This window comes from Euwallacea similis, chromosome 3 (assembly GCF_039881205.1).
Source record: "Euwallacea similis isolate ESF13 chromosome 3, ESF131.1, whole genome shotgun sequence".
NCBI classification, from domain to species: domain Eukaryota; kingdom Metazoa; phylum Arthropoda; class Insecta; order Coleoptera; family Curculionidae; genus Euwallacea; species Euwallacea similis.
In genome coordinates this window covers 4950328-4970350 of record NC_089611.1, presented here as the reverse complement: position 1 = coordinate 4970350, position 20023 = coordinate 4950328, and the positions used below count along the sequence as shown (strand labels likewise).

At 36.4% G+C, this 20023-nt stretch overlaps 1 protein-coding gene across 1 annotated transcript in view; it reads left to right on the top strand.

Moving 5' to 3' along the window:
• Positions 1-552: 552 nt before the first annotated feature.
• Positions 553-20023, top strand: part of LOC136419874 (nephrin-like) — a 177457-nt gene continuing 157986 nt past the window's right edge. The window contains exon 1 of the mRNA XM_066406455.1: positions 553-981. Coding sequence (XP_066262552.1) covers positions 903-981 — 79 coding nt within the window. The 5' untranslated portion in view covers positions 553-902. The remainder of the gene's footprint in view (positions 982-20023) is intronic.

Genomic DNA, 20023 nt, shown 5'->3' with positions numbered 1-20023 from the left:
CTCAGGTTTATGATCTCTTGGAGGCGCTAAATCGACCACTTCATACCTGACATTGATGCCTTAATTTGTACTGATCTTTCGATTATCGATCTAATTTGTTAAACAGCAGAATATTCACTGAAGATATTCGAATTGTCGGATTCGACACTTTCCTCGGCCGTTTCCACTCGTTTTCTACGAACTTTCGGTGGTTAGTGGGCTAGGCCACAGCGAATTGATTTCGAACTGTTTTATTCTCGGATGAAGTCTCACCATAATTTCTTCGGTCACGTTTTCCATATTTAATTTCAAACCTATTAAGCCCAGAGTCTTCCGCATCTTATTATTCCCTTTCCAACAAAATACGGAAATTCCTTCGTCTGACGATTCGCATCAAGCACGAAGCAAAGATTCCATCAGCAGTGGTACGGCGAAACAAAAACCGTATCGTGAGATTCAGTGTTTTCGGCAAATCTCTTTGTCCTACAGGTATTCGCGAAGGGCAGAAATTCATGCGCAGAAGAGTATCGTGCATTTTGGGGAGAAACGCCACCAGTCTTAGGGGCGCTATGGACCGGCGATCATCCCCCCGGTGTTGTTGACGATTCGGATCGATTCTGTATATTTACGGGCCCGGAAAATCTCGGCGCTTGGATTTCCGTGCGGTTATCTCGGGAGTTTCCAGTTTCCGCGGAATTTAAACCCGCACCGGAAGGTTTTGTTTGGTCTTGAAGTCACGTTGTGGTCCAGAAAAAAATTAATTGTCCATAGCATCTCTTCCGCACGAACGCAATCAAGTTCCCTTCTTGGGCAGAAACTGAGGATTTTCTAGAAATAGATTACTGTGGGTCTAAGAGCAAGTTTTAACAGTGCTTTGGGATGTGATATTATGTGAACTAGTGCGATTTGGTTAGAAGTTGGCAATGGGAGGTAAAATGTTCCTGATAGTTTGCTGCTTGGCACTTTGGCTGCTTAGAGGGGTGGATGCTTCGAAAAAAGACGGTAGGGCTTCCTCATATTTGAATATTTTTTACAGTCCAAATAGAGGTAATTTTTAAATAATGGCATTTAATAAGCGTTTTGATTAAGTGATGAGACCTAAGCATGATCTTATTTGAGTTAAACCAACGGGATGCTTTCAATATTTACCTGAAAAAGTTCTTTAACTCATTTTTAATTAAAGAAGTTGGGAGACTTTGGATATACTTTCTGTGGGTTTCTAGTTTTCCCTCGATATCCGACTCCATCCAGCTTCTAATTTTGTAAACTTCAAACTGTATTTTCCCATATGACTTCCCTATAATTCGTACTTTATCATTTCGCGTGAATGTTCACTTTTTGATATGTTTGTTTTGAACGTCTTCTTTACTAGCCGGCACTTCACCTTTTCACTGGTCCGAGGGTTGTTCTGTAAATATTGGTTCAATTTTGACTATTCCCTTGTGTCTCCCTTTCATTGGATAAATATTGATGGAAAACAACTGGGGACTATCTTTTCTCTCGTGATTTTTTCGATTTAAAATATGTTGTGAGAACTATCGAACTCACAATCAGTTTGCACTATTTAAAATCAACAAGATCCACATGTTGGCGCAGGTTGTTATAATAATGTTGCACATAACCTCATAAAGTAGAGGGTGAAAATAAATGTTAACACACGCGTGTGTTAGGAATTTCGTACGTGCATGTGTGCTAGGAAAAACGAATGGATGCCGCAGCGCGATACACGACTTTGTTATTGTTTCATGTCATGCTATTTATTGTATTAATCAATTAAGGAAAATACGTCCCTAGCAATAGCTCAGTTACATCCTGCGTGCCGCCACAATAGCAAAAAGATGCTAATTTCGGTGAAAATATTCAACAAAATATTAAAATGTCAAAAGCATCGCTTAGTTGGCCATTATGAAGGTAGTCATACGCAGACCTGCAGCGATAAATTAGTGTCGAATTTCCGCTCTGAGGACTCTGGCACGATTTCCAGTTGGAAAAACATTCAATTTTTTTTTTTGTATATGGACCATGGTCATGCGAAAAATAGTGTACATAACTAAGACGTAATTAATAAATATGCATATTTCTGTAGGTGCTTTTAGTCTTAATGGCGGGCGCCTGGTATAAATAATTCTTAATTGCCGCCGTCATGGCATTTGTTAGGGAATTATACTTTACCTCAGCCTCAAAGAAAAAACCAACTTAAAACATTGCAATCTGTTCGGATTGAAATACCCTCGGATATATTGTTTTCTGATGTGTCACTAAATTTGCACAAAATAAAATTTACCTTGAAGATCGTTTCATCACTCGGAGTTACACTTTTAAATATATTAAGGTTTAAAGCAATTCTTATCACAGTTTGTTCGGATTAAAATTCTGTTATTAACGTGTTTGATAAGTTGAACGAATTTGTTCAAGCATGATATAAGTCGAACAAAATCGGGCTTACCTCAAACGGTTTCTGAGGATTTTTCAACATGCAAAAAACACATTTTGGGACACATTTCTAAAGTTAAAACCGGTTGATTTCACAGTAAGTTCGGATTAAACTATCGCCATTGTTGCGCTGCCCTATCTGGACAAAATCAAGCTGTTGCCTTCAGCTTGATTTCGAAGATTCTTCGTTTAGGATCACATTTATCTCCGAAGTTCAGCTAATTTGATCGAACCTGAACTACCCTAAACTCGATCGTAAATAAAGTTTATGTAAAACTAGTCGCAGTTCGGACTGAAATTTCGCCCGAATTGAATCTGAACAAAATCAAACTGAACTTGAAGGTGATTTTAAAGTGGTGATATTATTGACTTTTTTACTAATGATAGTGACATATTGAGAAGACTTTCGAGGGTCATACATTACCACTTCTGTTACTGTTAGTTCCATCACGAATCAAATATTTGTTTAATTATAAAACGTTACTTTCCTTAGAGGGCAGTTTTATAATTTTGTAGCTCTAAAAAGCAGAATTTCGCAGCTAGAAACCTCAATCAACCTTCTTCTAGTAGAAAACCCGAAGTAGGGCGCTTTTAGTGTTTATTCAAGGCGATACTTTAAAGCCCCGTCTAATGCAAAACAAACTTCATTATGCCCCGTCCTCCCGTTTAATAAACATCACATTATAACTTGGAAATTTGGGAATTTAAATTAAGGAACTTTTTAATTTCGGACGCATTTATTAGGCAAATTTTAAATGGGGATCAGCACATTAACTTCCTACCACAGAAGCTTTAAGTTGATGGGTTTCAACCCCTTAAAAGTTTGTTCTCTAGAAATTTTTGTGGTTTTTGGCATCGAGAGTAAATGTCCTTGTTTGACTAAAAGAACGTGGTGTACAAAGAAAAAGGTCCACTTTTACTTCCCTTTGGGATGAGATACAAAGTCTTGGCAATTTTTAAATTAGTGAGAGTATTCGAGTCGGGAAAGCGACTAACGAAATTTGAGAAAATCCAAGGGAAATCTAGTAAAATATCAGTTTTGAGCACAATATCTGCGACTTTGACTAATAAGTGAATATTCAGTCAAAAGCATAGTTGTACACAAAACTCAAAGTAACCCGATTCTTTCCGCTATCCAACAAAACAGAGTACATAATTAAACTTAATACAATCCCTTTGAGCGTGGTGTTAAAGCTCCATTGAAGGACAGAGACGAAAGTAAATCTTTGCGCCCTTTGTTTGTAATGAGCCCTTTGAGTAAAGCAGGACAAGAGATAAAAAGCTCGAGTTCGTTGTTTATTGTCCGACATTAATTAAATAGTTGAGGACAACAGTTCCGATGCATCGACTTTGGGAAAACTGCAACAAAATTAAATTTGAGGCGCTCGTGCCCTCGATGAAGTGGTCGAGGACAAACTTTGAGATCGGATTATCTAATGATCGATAACAGGTAAGCCTGAAGTATTTGAAGCTTTGAAGGTTCATGCTCCATTTATTTTCAGTGCTGCTCAAGAGAGTTAAAGCAAAAGAGCCTTTGTTTCGTATGTATTGGAGCTTAACATGTAACTTATGCAGACCGTTCCCGTGATGGTTTTCACACTTCTTAAATAGAACAAAACTCATCCAATGAAATATAAAATTTCCGTCGAAATTCGGAGGTTTTAAAACACCGCTAAGCAGCTTTCCCCAATTCAATTCTTGTTTAACAGTGGAAATGTATTTTTGGGCCCTGTTTCCATTCCACCCTAATCCTCTTAACGATTCGGAAAATATTTCACGAAAGGGCAAATTACCAAAAGTTGAGGGTTGAGGAAATGATTAAAAATTGGACTATATTTAGATGTTAATTAATTCATAACGTGCTAAATGTTTAAGAATGGAGAGATTTCTCCCCCGCTGGAACTTTCTTCCTTTCGCAATATAAAATAAATAAGGTGGTAATAATGGTTTGAAGCTTTCTACTTCGAGCTTTGAAGGTACCGGTTGATTAATCATTTGAGAGCATCGTGAAATGATCGATTAAAAACCTCTCAATCATCGTAAATCGAAACTAATTTAGTACTACACATACGAAACAATTTGTATACAATATCAATCAAATTGAATTAGTCTAAGATTTCAGGATCGTTTCGGCCGAATTTTCGTGTGTTTGAGTCTCATTTTCTTGCAGTTTCCTCATCTGTGATCAACACTTTGGGGAGCCCCTGTATCGATCGAGCTTCCACCATTTGCACTACACTTTGGATTCGATCTGGAATGATGTAATTTGGTAGTCACTCCGGTTCTAAATAAAATTTTTCCCTTTTCGGTCCTTGATCGATTTGCTGATGTTCGGTGCAGCAATAATGAGTTCTATCGTCGAAGAGGTCTGCGTCCACAGAAAAGTCGACACATCAGGCCCACAGAACAACCTGGTTAATTTGCGGATACGAAGTCCGCCAGCATGTGTGCTTTCTTGTTTATATTTTGCGGACCGATAATTGAACTTTTGGCATTTGTCTTTCACCAATATAGTGCCTATTTTTGCATTCTTCGTAGGTGTTCCAGGTTTCGTTATATTCGTTAGGTTAGTTCAGGTCGAAATCATTCTCGTTAGTATTTGGAGAAAAGCATTACAAACATATAAAAAAACTTTTAATCTAGACTAAGTCGAACTAACCTGAAGAAATTTGAACAGGTCACAGTTGGAAGTTCTTACTATCACAATCACACTCTTTGAAAGGAATTTTCTGGGTTAAAACTAATTTATATCACAGTCAGTTCTGATTAAAATCTTACTATTGAAAACCGAGTCTCTAGAGATTTTTCCGTCTCTGGAAGATACGTGATTCTGTTCCAAATTACGGCAAGGGAAAAGTTTTCTTCTCTCTAATGGGTAATAATTGGTAAACTTCTGGTGCATACGACACACACAATGTGTGTCCAAAAATTTCTGGAAAAATGGATGACTACCATTCATCAAAACAGTTTTTTTTACAAAAACCATCAGAGCAAAATATCTAAAATGCACCAAAGCATTTCACCAGCCATAAACGACATCTTTCAAGTTTAAGAACAATACGCACAATGGAAAATGAAAACAAAGAATAGAGATCTAAGCAGGTCCTTTTGCCCAAATATATCATTCCGCTTTGTGACGTAAAACGTGCCTACAATGACTGGCTACATAATAATCATGGAAGAAGATCGCGAAAGTTGATTTCCAGAAATCAAAAGATGCCCATAGAGTGCTTTTATTCGGAAAACGTTTTAAGCATTTTTTTTTGCAAAAATGCTGAAAACCTTAATTTGGACTGAGTTCGAAATGGAAATTTGCTGATTAATGGCCGGTTAGAGATGGAAATGAACTGGTAGGGCCGAAATCCATTTTCCATGAAAAAAAAACTTCGGCTTTGATTAAAATTAATATTCTCTCTTTTTCCTGTTTGATGGATGATTTGATTTCGTGTGTTCTGCATTAAAACAAGAGGCACGTTTACCTTGATTCTTTGTCAAATTTAAAAGTTCTTCTAATTTACATCAGGTGCCTGGGGGTAATGAAAGCTTTCATCACTCACCTGGAAATAACATCAAAGCAGACAAAAAGGTATATTACGGAAAATGATTTAACATTGACTAATCCGGTGTGGTTCTTTTCAAATGAAAATAATACTATTGGAAGGCCACTTTTCCGTCCAGGAATTTTTTTAACGGACTAAGAGGATTTGCCACGGGGTTCAAATCCATTAATGCCAAATCCATTAAATCTGGGCCCACGCAAATTTAAATTTCAATTTATAAAATTCCCTGTTTACTCTGTCGATCCAAAGTTTACCAAAATACGCATATTCTGGTACATGTAACACACACGTGTAAAAATATACAAAGAATGAAATGCAGTTGAGACCGTATTTTTAAATTCGCATCAATACTGGTCATATGAAATTTAATTCTTTGTTTATTTTTCTGTGTATTTATTTGTCAAAACAACACATGGCATTGAAACATCGTATGATTTAGGTGCAATTGGAACCGGTTATTTATTTTCAAAATGGACTGTATATACCATCCCCATCGCACTAAATTTTACGTTTGTTTGGGAATTGTTTAAAATGTAATTTAGTTTGCAATTTGGAAAAATCCATCATTCGGGGTGTGAGTTATTTGCCTATAAACTCTAAATGAGAAAAAATAGTGGCAGAATTTATTTAGTGTCACCAAAATGAACAACTCTAACGACGAAGGTAAAATACGGTTTTGTTTCAATTTTCTTGATACTGAGCAATTTATGTATAGATGTGTCGCAGGTAGTCACAACAGAACGAAGAAACCACATTTTTTCCACTCAGCTTAATCTTCAACCTCGAGTGTATTAACATTTCAAATCTAAAATCTGGTTAACCTCGGCGACTCAATTGGCTGCAGATTTTCCAAATTATTCCATTCTTTTCATCTAAGGGGTGTTTTGGATAAAAAAATACTGAAATGTCTTTAAAATCTTACACTCTGTATCGGTCGGCTTGGTACAACTTTCACGAGAACGCAGCTGATTATTGGACGGGTGTCTAAGGAGGTTAAAGTCTTGATGTCTTGGATGAATGGTGGCCTTAAGATTTTTAAAGAAATATTTTTCTTTTTGTGAGTAATTGAAGTTTTCCATTGATGGGGCGAATACATTGGATGATAAAAAATTCACAGTTATTAATAAAAACACTGAAAATTGCAATTTTTGTTTTTTTTTACGATCTGCAATTATGAGTGCTATGACAAACCGGTTTAAATATTACCTTTGAAATTCACTAATAACTTCATTTCCATTCATTGGGATTATTGGGAATAGCCGATATCGTCAATTCCATTCAATTAAAATCCATAACCAATCCCAAGTTTTACTCATTCGCTCATGCTTTTCACCTTCAATATCCAAACGTTTCCTATCTAAAAACTACCGTATTATTACCCCGAAACCACCCAATATTTCAATTCTAGCAGCATCTCCATCGATGACCCTATTTGAGCTTTGGATTTATACTGCGGACTCCTGCAGGAATAAACCGTGGGGATTGGGGAGTAACACACGAAAGCAAATTGGTTATAGATGTCGAAAATAATGTATGTGATCCGCATTTCTGACGATAAAAAGGAGTTTTTTGGTCGCTAAAGGTGAATTTGTCGTAGAGTTATTGAAGAGTCCCCAAGAAAGTGTATGCCTAACAGAACATATAAGAAGGAAACTTGTTAGTGTGAGAATTTTAGGGGAGGCTATATGCATTATAGTGGAGGATATCCCCTAGAGGCTTCTCTGGAAATAAAATTAAGCTTTTCGGATATAAGAGGCTTTGGTAAATTGGTAATAAATGCGGCAAATATTATGTGATTCGTCTTTAGACCAATAAAAGGGATTTGGAGGAATGGGATAAAGGGAATCTTGGTTTATGGCCAATAGGCTTGAATGCCCTAAAATCGTGCTTCCCCAAATTACACGTGGAATCGCTCGACAACTTCCTTCATTTACTATAGGCGTTTGTCTTAAATCAAATCAGTAAATTTTCGGTATTAAAGTCTTTCACCTTCCCGTTAATTTTCTTTCCATTATTACACATTTTCAATCAATGAATAATGACCATTCTCAACTAAAATTAACGATCGCATACACATCGGATGCACCAGCCATCTAATGCAAGAGTAAATTCGCAGGTTACCGTTTAATCAGAATCAACGATCGGTAATCATGCTAATTAATAGCTCCTAAATTAAACCGGAACGTTCTGTCAGTTTTATCATTGCCATTTCATAATTATCTCTAATGATGTTTTACTAAATCAGGGCTAGATATAATCGGAAAATGCACGTTCACTGTAACTGCATATAATCAGACAGCAGACTCGATATTCTGGAACCCTTTCTGGCATAGCGAAATGTAATTTGGTGTAGAACTGCCATGTTTGTAATTGAAGTTGCCATGCTCTAATGGTTTTCCTATATGTTTTGGTGGCCGTAAATTGATGGAGAGTCATTTTTTATTGAATAAATAATCCCCGAGAATTTTCAGTCAGAGAAAGGTTCGTAAAACCTCTTATCAGCCAGTTATAAATATTTTAAAAACCAAAACAAGGGTACAAATCGTTTTATCTGTCTCAGCATTTTTTTACGAGGGCGCTGGAAAGTGCCATTAACGCACGCATTTGCGAGCTAAAAGTAGCACTTTACTGCACGCAAAAAGAAAGTGGAACGTGACCAGTGTGAAAATTCTTTGTGGATAATATTAAGTCGTGACCGTTGAGATGCGTGTGGTAAAACTTTCTTCGCAATTGTGCGTTTAAAGAATTTAAAGCAGGCTAATATACAGAAGGCAACAAAGTGTACTCTTGCAAAGAAAATCTTGCATACAAACTATTTCAGAACTATGGTTCAAACTTCTAGGAATTGTTGAGTGCAACAATTGAAAATATCTGAGTATAAGAACTCGTATACGCAAATGTCTCCTTACGACGCTACGACCTTATGATGATTTAAAATAGTTATGTGCAAAAATGCTTTTATCAAGTTTTAGTACGTTTAATTTTAATTTACTTGTACAAAATAACATTACAGTAATTGTTTAAAATTAGTCCTTGAAGTTCATTGCACCTGTTTAAACGACGTTTTTGCGATCTTGGGTAAAAATTTGATGATCCTTTTAAACGACTTCAAATGTTGCAGTAATTCGTGCAATCAGGTCTTGTTCTGTTTCCATTGGCGTTTTATAAACCAGAAACTTTACATGTCCCCACAGAAAGAAATCTAAAGCTGTTAAATCGGGTGACCTAGGAGGCCACGGAACTCTCCTGATCCAATGTTGTCCTGACGAAATTCAAAAACGACATTTTGAACAATTAGTGTAGTGTTATTTTGTAGAAACAAAGGAAAATAAAACGTAGTAAAACTCGATAAAACACATTTTTGCACATAACTGTTTTAAAGCATTACAAGGCCATAATGCTTTAGAGAGACATTTAAGAACACAGGTTCTTATACTCATATGTTTTCTATTGTTGCACTGAACAATCCTTAGAAATTTCATCTCATAGTTCTGAAACATCTCGTGTAATGCGTGCAAAATTATTTTTTCCGCACTCGACAACTGACCGTACTCGGTTCGGTTAAGTGCAATCATTATGAGATAAAGCACGTGTTTCCGCATATTTTGGGTAAACAATTATAGTATTAAAAGTAGACAATTTTGAGAAAGTATTTTTCCTTTATAAATTGAAGGACTGTATCCTTCTATCGAGAAAGAGAAGCTGTGCTGCTGGGAATGTCGCTGAGCAGCCATTTCCTAATTCAAGTTGAAATTGGTACATGCACTAGTACTATATCTAAGTTTTGCTTAGGGCACCCAGTATTTTAATGTTAGAACATTAAAATTTATGGATTACGCTGACAGTTTCCACAAACAGGAAATGAAACATTAAAAAGGGACGAGTCAGGGTCCCACGTACCTCCTTGCAACCATTTAATTTCTTCAGCTTTTACGCAAACATAAGTCAGTGTAAATTTCAGCAACACAAAATTGCGTTGATGTTGCGACAAAATGCTTCTGCCATTATGCATTATAACATGCATCATTTCGCTCTTACCTCCCACATCATTATTTATTAATGCATAGCGATTTCGAGTATTCCGCTTCTCTATAGACTATTCTGTAGCTAAGAATAAATTATAGCATATTCTGGGCTAAAGCGGCCTGCTTGCATATTAAAATAGTAGACAATCACCCTCAGGCACAGAACATCTCTCCCGAATAGGCTGATTATTTCTGCGGTTACAACACAAAACAATTATTGGCCAATCAAACTTCGATTATGTGGCCGTAGGCCTCCCTGTCGGATTGCGTTAATCATGAGCTCCGTCCGATTGAGTTTCCGCCATAAATCATTGACAGACGGCTTTGACGTAGCGCCGAAATGGATAAAAGGACTGAGTCGGTGATGTATTGTTTTTTGTTTTTCCATTTTCTAATGGCCGTTGTCTTATGGGTTCGCGTCTCTCTGCGGGAAATAATTACGGTTTAGTTAGTTTTTCTAAACTGGTTCGGACCGGATGAACGGTTGGCTGCTGAATTTGTTAAGAGACAAAGAGTGATTGATCGTCTAACGATGTTTTCTTCAGGGGACGATGTTTTTTGGAGCTTTGTTCATTGTTCATGTTAAAGTCTCTATAGAGTGACGTTCCAACTCGTATTCCAAATACTTTGCTTTTTATCCAATTAAATTCCCGTATTAGAGGCTATGGATCCAGGGTCCAAAATCTAAGGGGTTCAGTTTCTTAAGTTTTGAAATGGGAAACCTTTATGGAGCTTCAATTAATTTGGTTTAGAGGTTTGAATAGGTCGTGAAATAGCGGGTTCAAATCTCAACCCTTTATTATTGAATGTGTAAGATTTGAAAGGCAAAGTTTTCGCTCGTTATTTGGATGTAACATTCTTTTTCGCGGCTAAAGCGGAAGTTCTTTGAACACATTCTGTCACGAATATCCATTTTAAAATCTGTTTCTGGACTGGATTTATTCGTCTAACAATTGTAACATCTCTTTCCACTTGTAATTAATTTAGCAGATCTGAAACAGCGGCCAAACTGTAAATATATTTTCAAAACGGCCCTTTTTGCCAAGTTCTGACTCCAGATTTGAGAAGCAAATTTTCATTTAAGAGACTGAGAAGCTTTCTTCTCAAACCATTCTTGATACTGTTTCAGAAGGGGCCTTCAAAAGGCCGTTTTACCCTCCCTCAATCCAAATAAAATCTTTTTGTAGTAAATCCTTTATCTCCGAGCCTCGCGCGGATAGACATCGCCTTAAGTAGTTTAAAATTGAATAAATATCGAGGGCGATAAATTCCGCGCCTTTGAGAAGTCGCGATTTATTTGCAACTTTAAACTTAAGATTTATAAGTTTTTAGTTTTCAGGCAGTTACCGCCGTTTACGTCGAAGGCAACGCGTGGGTTCTAGAAGTTAAGTAGCCGAGCTATAAACCTTTCGAACAGATAAATAGGGCGACATTTTTCACGATTTATGGCTTTCTCCATCTTGAGTTTTATGAGGGAGGAGGGATTTTTATTACACGATGCTGCGATGAAACAGATATTGAAAAAAACGAGATTAAAAGCCTCAACGATTAAGAGGTACTCATGGCACGTGCGAGATTTAAAAATCACTTAGAGGTCATAGACTTATTGCTTTCGCAAACTCGCTGGCTTGGAATTTGTAGACGCTCCCAATCAATTAGTATTTCAAGTCATTTGCCCTCAAATGCACTCCAAAATTTGTACTCGATTTAGCGTTGCGGTCTTAACCAGACACTCGATCTAATAATGTGTTTCGAAACTTGAAACACAAATACAATACTGACTTAATTAATTGTAGGCAAATCTTGAGGTCGACTGACATTTCCGGTAAACAGTGCAATAATTAAGTTAATATGTTAAAGTGGCAGGGGTCTGCGCTACAAGGGTCAACTGCGGCAGGAAACAATTTAGCCCCGGGTTTATAAATGTACCAAATCAAATTAAAAAGTGTTTTTGCAAACATTCCCTGAACGATTAGCAACAAATCTTCTTGTTAAAATTCAGTTTACCAACTTATTTTTCCTTCCCAGCGAGTTTCGAGCGAACCTCTTTTATTACGGCGATGTTGCCGTTTAATCTAAGTTCCAAACTTTTTACATTTTAATTAGCGAACCCGAAACTTTCTGTTAATAACAAGGAATACATGAATATGCAAACAAACGGTAATCTTGCGCATGGGTGGGTCACGTGCGTATGGTTTAATTGGTTTTTATAGCAAAATGTGGAGAGAAGCAATATCTGATCTGAATCAGCATAAATTCCGGCTTCTTCGGCCGGATCCATTCGATTCCTGGTCATAACTAAAACTTTCATTCAATTTAACTTTATACAGTAATTTTTTAACGTTATATAATGTTCTTATACTTCTTCGGTTTAATACTACAATAATATTTATAATAAAATTAATTCTGGCATTAGAATACTCTCACCCCTCATCACTCTAATATATACAGGGTTATTAGTAATTCGACGTATTCCTTTGAGGGAGGTGATAGGGCATGAGATAGGTAATAAATTAAACCTCTATATGCATATTTCAAAACTCACTAGATTTTGAGTTATTTCCATTTTTTTAAATTCAGCGTCTTAATGATTTGAGAGGGATTTTTGAAGGAATCCTTTTTAGATATTTTTATTTTCGCTATTCGATCATTTTCTAATATTATGATCTTCCATACGGAATGAAATATATCTGGAAACTTTTGCATTATGAATTAAAAAAAAATGAAATAACTCAAAATCTAGTGAGTTTTGGAATATGCATATATAGGTTAAATTTACTCTTTACCTCATGCCCTATCACCTCCCCAAAGGAATACGTCGAATTACCAGTAACCCTGAATATATGTATATATACACAGAGTGTACATTTTCCCCTAATAATTGGGCTTTCGGTAACGATAAGAGACACGAGATCAGTTAAATTGAGGCAAAGCTGCTTGACTGAATTGAAAGCAATCTGAAGTTCAAAAATATATTGTTTTAGAATTTGAAAATTTCCGATGACTTTCTGAGGAATTTAAAAAAAACTGAAATTTTGAAAAACGATTTTTATTTCTTCCTCAGCTTATTTAGCGAGACATTTGAAAACCGACATTTCACTTATCAGCCACCATCATCAATTTTGTTTTCTTTTATGAACACCATCTCGAATTTTTACATTTTTGAATTCATACTTTTTCGTAATTGCGATGATATATTACAAGTTCAAGTTTAATCTTCCACATTCTTTACAAATTTCATGGAACCTATCTCATACCATAACGACAAAAAATGAACAAGAAGTGCAAAAATTCTGGATTTTTCCAAATCAAAGATCCTTATGGTTGAACGCAATGTAATTAAAGTACGATGGAAGGTCAAAGTTTCATTCACATAATCGCGAAACAGAACCAGTGATAAACCGTTGAAATTCGCAATTTTTCATAAAACTCCATGGAAGACGAATTATTATTCCCCTTTGTGACATCCGAATATAACATTTAACGGATGTTCCAGAAGCGCAAATGACTGGTTTTCATCTAAGTTGCTGACGTAAAAAGCTCCCCACACAAATTTCGCAATGCCAACAGCCGAAAGCCATTCGGAAAGTCGATAACTCATCTCGGTACGTTGTGAGAAAACAAAAGACCCTGATGAAGGAAAACAATGGATGCATGACCCGCTGGCCTTATTTTCTTAAGGATAGTTTTTATTGGAAAACTTGCCAGAAATAACAAGAGTTTAAGCGCTAAAAGCGGAATTGAATGGAGTCTCGGACAACACATTTCCGATATTTGGAAATGTGGTATCGATAAGCTTTTCGCTGCATGAAACTTTTTATCTTCTCGTACCAACACTTTTTGATCAAGTGACCGATAAATTTACGAATTAATTAAGACTAAGCACTCGGGCAAATAAAAGCATCTCGGAATCCATTAAATCACAAGCAATCCATCCTAATAAAATATTAAAGTTGGACGTAAAAAGCTCCCGGAACTTTTATTTGTTAGCCTTGCCGCTATCAACTAAATGATCTTACTAAGTTAATATATTTGATTAATACCCGAAGATTTTCCAGTCCGTTTGAAGGAACAGAATCCTGATGATATTGCCCAAATGGAGGCTAATCTTCCTAATTACGATTCTCCGGCAAAATTGACTTTATGGAGCTTTTGTTTTCGGGGTTAATTTTATTCTTTTGCTGCTTATGAGGTTATCAAGATTGATATTAATTTCCTTTCTCGTCAAAGATTTGCCTGCTGCTTTGAAGAAGTAATCGACCTACGAGCTTAAGGTTTAATAAAACGCAATTAAAATGAAGAAAAAGCAGAAGCAAAAAAACATTAGTTTTTTTACTGAAACTTCCCAAGGCTTGTTTTAATTACTAAGTCTGTTGGTTAAGGAAACACATTCTGAATGGCCTGAGGCCGTCCGGAAAGTCGATAACTGGTCTGGATGCAGGGAACGAAGGAAACAGGAAATAATTCAGACACTTGCTGTATAGATTTAGTTGGAGTTTCATGAATATTAAACATTTACAAGTGCCTGCTTCCTTGTATTAATATACATTACACACTGTAAAATCTGAAATAAAACACAAAAGGGCATTGTCATTTGTCGTGCAGTTATGCACAAAGCAAATAAATCAGAGATCCTTTTGAGGCACGAGATGGCCAGCTTTTCAGTTAACTACCCGTAAGTTTGAAGTGCTGTTGGCAATCCAAATTTGTATTTTCTTCATTAGCTGGGGGTTTTTGAGTTTGAGTAATTAAAACCAGACAAGTTTCGAAGTTAAATTAACAGGAACATGGTTTCATTTCTCTCAATTACTCAGTTTTGCATAAAAAGAAGGGTTTAAACTTTCTGATTAAAGGATGCAATTAATTTACTTCTTTAGACAAAGATGATACGAGCCTGGATCTTGCCATATCTTGCGGAATTTCACTTAAAAGGAGTCGACACTTAAAAAGAAATTAATCATCTTAATCCAGGAATATGAGTGTAACCTCTAACTTATTTTAGGTATAACCTTGACAAATTAATTCTCCATTTGTTTCCATATTTTGCATAACTTTAATCTAGAGATACGTAGATACGTGTAAATGAAACTCGGGGTCTTCGATATCCTCGCTCTTTGTCTTCAATTTTTTCCGAAATATTTTTAAAATCACTTGGTTCAGAATTTGATATCTACTGTGAAAATATATCAAATTTTAAGTTTCTTAGAATCAACTTCTTCAAGAAGTTTTCGCACTTTTCTGATTGGGGATGAAAATTTTAGTATAGACGTTCATTAAGAATTTGTTACTTTTATATCTGATGACGGAGTCGACTTCCTGGACATCAAAAACTATAACCCAATCATGATTTTCCCGCATCTTTGACGAAGTTGTTTGCCCTAATTTATTCTGGAGGTTCTATAAAAACTTTCGAAATAGTGGTATCGTTAGCTCAAAGAAATTGTCCAGGTCAGAAGCTAAAAAGTAATTTTAATTACACAAATTTGTATTTAGTTTCCATTAAATTCAAAGTGCATACATCCGTCTACACGCAAAAGCTGGATCCATCATATCATGGAAACAAATACTAGTTTCGACCTTTTCATTCATAGTGTTGCCTAATGCATCAATATTTTGAAGCACCACTAACACTAGTTAACAACATAAACTCTGTTTAACAATCCTACTATGAACCCAATCGAAATTCAGCTTCTCGTTAACAAACAAACAGGTAACAAGTTATCCACCAACACCGATAATTCCTGTCCATCTGTAGTAAAATTTGAGCAACATTTCAAATACTTGCAGTATTCCAATCAACCCGAGAGTATTTATATAAATGCACTGGACCGCATTGGGTCAAGGGGGCCCTATAAGGGCCCTCCATCCTGCGAACATGCCAGAATGCACTAATGCCCTGGGGTTCTAACGAATTTAATGATTGGAAATACACAAATGTTCGAGTAGGGTGTGGCAGCAGCATTAATACTCCGGCTTAGTTTCTGGATGGTGTTTGAAAGTTTCGAGGTCATTGGGGCATCGTGTTGATATAATGAATTGATGGGGTATTTTGTGCACCTGGAATTATTTTATCTAGTCTCAATAGAGGGATGTAGGTCACGAATCGTCAAATAATATCACGAAAGCCCTTCTGTAGTAACGAAATTAATTAATTCTTTTCCAATTACACATGAATGCTTGAAACACACTCGCGTTAAAAAAGGGAATTAATCAACAAACGATGTTTAACTTGACAGTCGAATAATTTTTCTCGTATTATTCTTCGATAAATGGGTTTGCCATTCAAAACTGGAAATAACAAGTTCCCTCAGCAGTTAATTATCGGTTGAATTAAACGGATACGCTCGGATAATTGAGAAAATAAAATCCCGGAGCCACCGTTCCGCATTACGCATAAGGAGGGGCATAAAAAAGCAGACATTCTTAGTGGAGTGTAAAGACTGGCGATAACTTGCGAGATAATAACGAACAGCTTGATGCTTGTGAATTCCTGTAGGTTCTTTTGTTTAACGGGGAAGGGAAACCTATTTAATGGGGAATGGGACTTGTTTTTTGAGAAATGAGTTGTTCCGGATTTGAATAAGAGCAAATTGCAGTAATGCCTTTCGACAAAATTAATTTTGATAGTGGATGTGAGGGGAGTTTGCAACAGCGAGCATTGAGTCCGCTCGTCTTTCAATAAGGTGAAGGACGACGAACATGTCAGGCCTCCAAGCGAGAGATATGAAATGAAAAGCTCTGCAGATTTAGTAGAGCTTACTTTACAGTCTGTCTACTCGAAAAGCTTCAACGGATATACCTCGAAAACAGTTAGAGCAACACTACCGTAAAGTAAATACTATGTATAATTCACATTTTTATTATCCACGAAAATCACAAAAATCACAGTGACTTTCATATTTGAAACGTAGTATTATTCCCCTCCTGACACCTAAAATTAAAATTCTCATCGAGCAGTATTATTCATTTAAACCTGAAACTGCGAAAAATCTAGAACTGTCTGTCATGTGTGAGCTGATTAGGAAAGTGTGTGGGAATTTTGTGTTCGAAGAGGACTAAATCTTTGACATAGACACGGAAATGTATGAAGGCAACATAAGGGAGACATCGGATTTGTTTTTTTTTGAGTTATCGACATCGTTCAGTTTTTTTTATAATTTTGATTTTCCATATGTTTTTTCCGTCTTCATTTTTTCATTTTCGAGGTATCAAGAAATTCGTATATCAGTTATGAACTCCCTACTATCAATCACTTCCAAATCCCCATTTCATAAATGTCGCCATTACTAAACTTAATAATAAAAGACACTTTATTAAGGATTTAGCAACGCAATTTCGATTCCATTCTAAGTATTTAAGATCTTATACTTCTTTAGCGCAAATAATGATAATTTGAAAGGAATCTCTTTAAGTTTCTCTCTAGCCAACTTCGGGCAGACATTCCAAGAAACCGTCTCATCCCCAAAATCCCCACAATTTTCTTTGATTTGTCCTGCAAACGAAGGGTGAAACCATAGCTCGGACCGGACATATCATAGATAAACCGATAACATGGCATTGTAATGGTACATCAATGTCAGCTCTCCCTCGTGATGTTTTCTCTATCCATTAAACTTTAACATGATAGACACATCTCGCTGGGGTTAGCACGTACACAATGATCGAGATTCCAATGATTTGTTTTCCCAGCAGCCGGATTTGATTTGGGTGATTTTCTCCTTCTTTGTCTAACCCTACAGTTTGAATAATTATTGCCTGGCTTAGTACGGTAACGCGTCCTTGTTCCTCATTATGGTAATTCCCCTTTAATACTAAAGGTTTATGATCGAGGGAACAGTAATCCGAATCCGACCTAATCGTGGTAATATTACCTTAATTTCGATTTCCGATTTATAAATCAAGGGAATATGAATTATTAACCCCTCTAAGTTATCGCGGGGATAACGGTCATATCATGCATTACCAATTGGGGGCCAACTTTAATTTTGGGGTTTTCGCTCCGTCGGAGGGTGGTAGATCGTAATTAATTCGGCTTTAAGAGGATTCTGGGACTAAGCATAACGCGCTTTCCCCGATGTATTAATCATTTTGTCAAGACAATTAATTACCTTGTTATCTGGGGAGGCGTAAGCGCCAAGTGTGGCGAAATAAAGGTCTGATGATGGAAGGTTGCTGCCGGACTACGAATCTGGAATTGAAAATTTGCGCGGGGTGGGGCGGGTTGGGGCTGGCCTTTCGGTTTTTAATGCGTTTGTTCTCGTGGGTTTGTTGTGGAGTTCAGGTTAGCAAATTGAAACTAATGAATTCGTAACTAGACGGCGGCTAGACAACCAGTTTGGTAATGCATTTTCAACCGCGAAACCGGAGAAGTAATTTGTTAAATGTAGAATCAGCAATGGCAGTCCAGAATTCAATTACGAATAAGGTATCCAAGTGATTCCTTAACACATCCATCATCATTTAATTTAATTCAGTGCATAGTGAGCTTTTTGGCCAAAATTCTTCAGTTTAATTCTGCTGCGGGGTCCACTGATATCTTCGCAAATATCGACGTTAGCAGTCTGTGTGGTATTTCCACGAGTTGTCACAATAAATCTTCGCACTCTTGAAGATTTTTTATTGTATTTTCGGCATTGACTGTGATTATTTATCTTGTCAGTTTTTTTATTTTGTCTAATATTTAGGTAAATAATTAATACTAATGGATTCGTAAGTTGGCAGCGACTAGACAACCGGTATGGTAATGTATTTCCAACCACGAAACCGGAGATCCAATGTGTTGGCTGCAGAATCAGTAATGATTAGAAATTAATTACGTATACGTACGACGTCATACCTGATACCAGACTTTGCTATTATCCTTATGTTCCATGTCAGTTGTGGTGCCTGAGTCTAATCTAAGATACTCATTTCGCTCAATATTGCTATTCGGTTCACTTTAGGGTACTGCAAAACCTCATTAAATTTATTTCCGGTTACTCACTTCACATCGTTTCGTTGAGGAGTCTTGTTTAAGTCTTTGTTGTGCTAGTAAAATAGGTTGATTTACTTAAATTAGATACTTCATCATTAACAATCTGTATGGCATTGCCACGATAATGCTAATTGGCCTTTTAAGTCCCGTTACTGAGTGCATTTTGAGATAATGTTCATCAAAGCTTCATTCAGTTCATTTCTATTTAATCGGCTCACGTCAGGGTGTTAGGCAATTTCATTAAACTTTGATCTATTTCCTCACGTTCAGGCTATTATAAAATTTATTTGAAGTCAGTTCTGGTTACGGGCTCCAGGTTAGTTCAGGCAACTCCAGTGTTTCATATGAAGGTTTAGCATCTCAGATTACTGAATTTAATTAATTGGAAAAAATAAATTTTATCAAGTTTCTCCCGTGTTGTTCCCCCCATGTTGCTGCAATGGTCAGATTGATACGATCAATATTTTCACCGTTGAAAGTTGGATCTTTATTTCGTTTTTGCCATCGATTTAAGTAATGTTTGTGTTGTCAAGCTTCCTATCATCATTTTATCTTAATGGTGTAACATGTGCGTTGAAAACAGAATTTTTAATATGAGCTACATGAACATGTTTGGATAATTTGTATTAGTGACTTAGAGAATCAAAATATTCATTTAGCATTTCTTTGATGAGGACAAATGAGTTTGGATGATCCGGAGAAAGGGGTCTTCATTCAGTTTCACTCAGAATGTACCATTGTGGCTACTTCGGTGTGCTTAGAATGAGACTACACTGTCGCTTTGTAGAAGATAGTTGATTTATGTACATACACCGGGCGTTTGGTAGGTAGTGCAGAATACTGAATAGGGTATTAGAGGAGGTCATTCTGAATCGATTTAACCAAACATACCTATATACTAGGTGTTACAGTTTTCCTGATAATTAAGTTTTTAATATTTTTTAAGATGACCGTGCTGTTTACAATTATTGAAGTGCAGAAGATCAACAAGCCCTTTTATTACAAAAATTTGTTAAACGTTTTATTAGATATGAATAGATTGTTTAAATTAT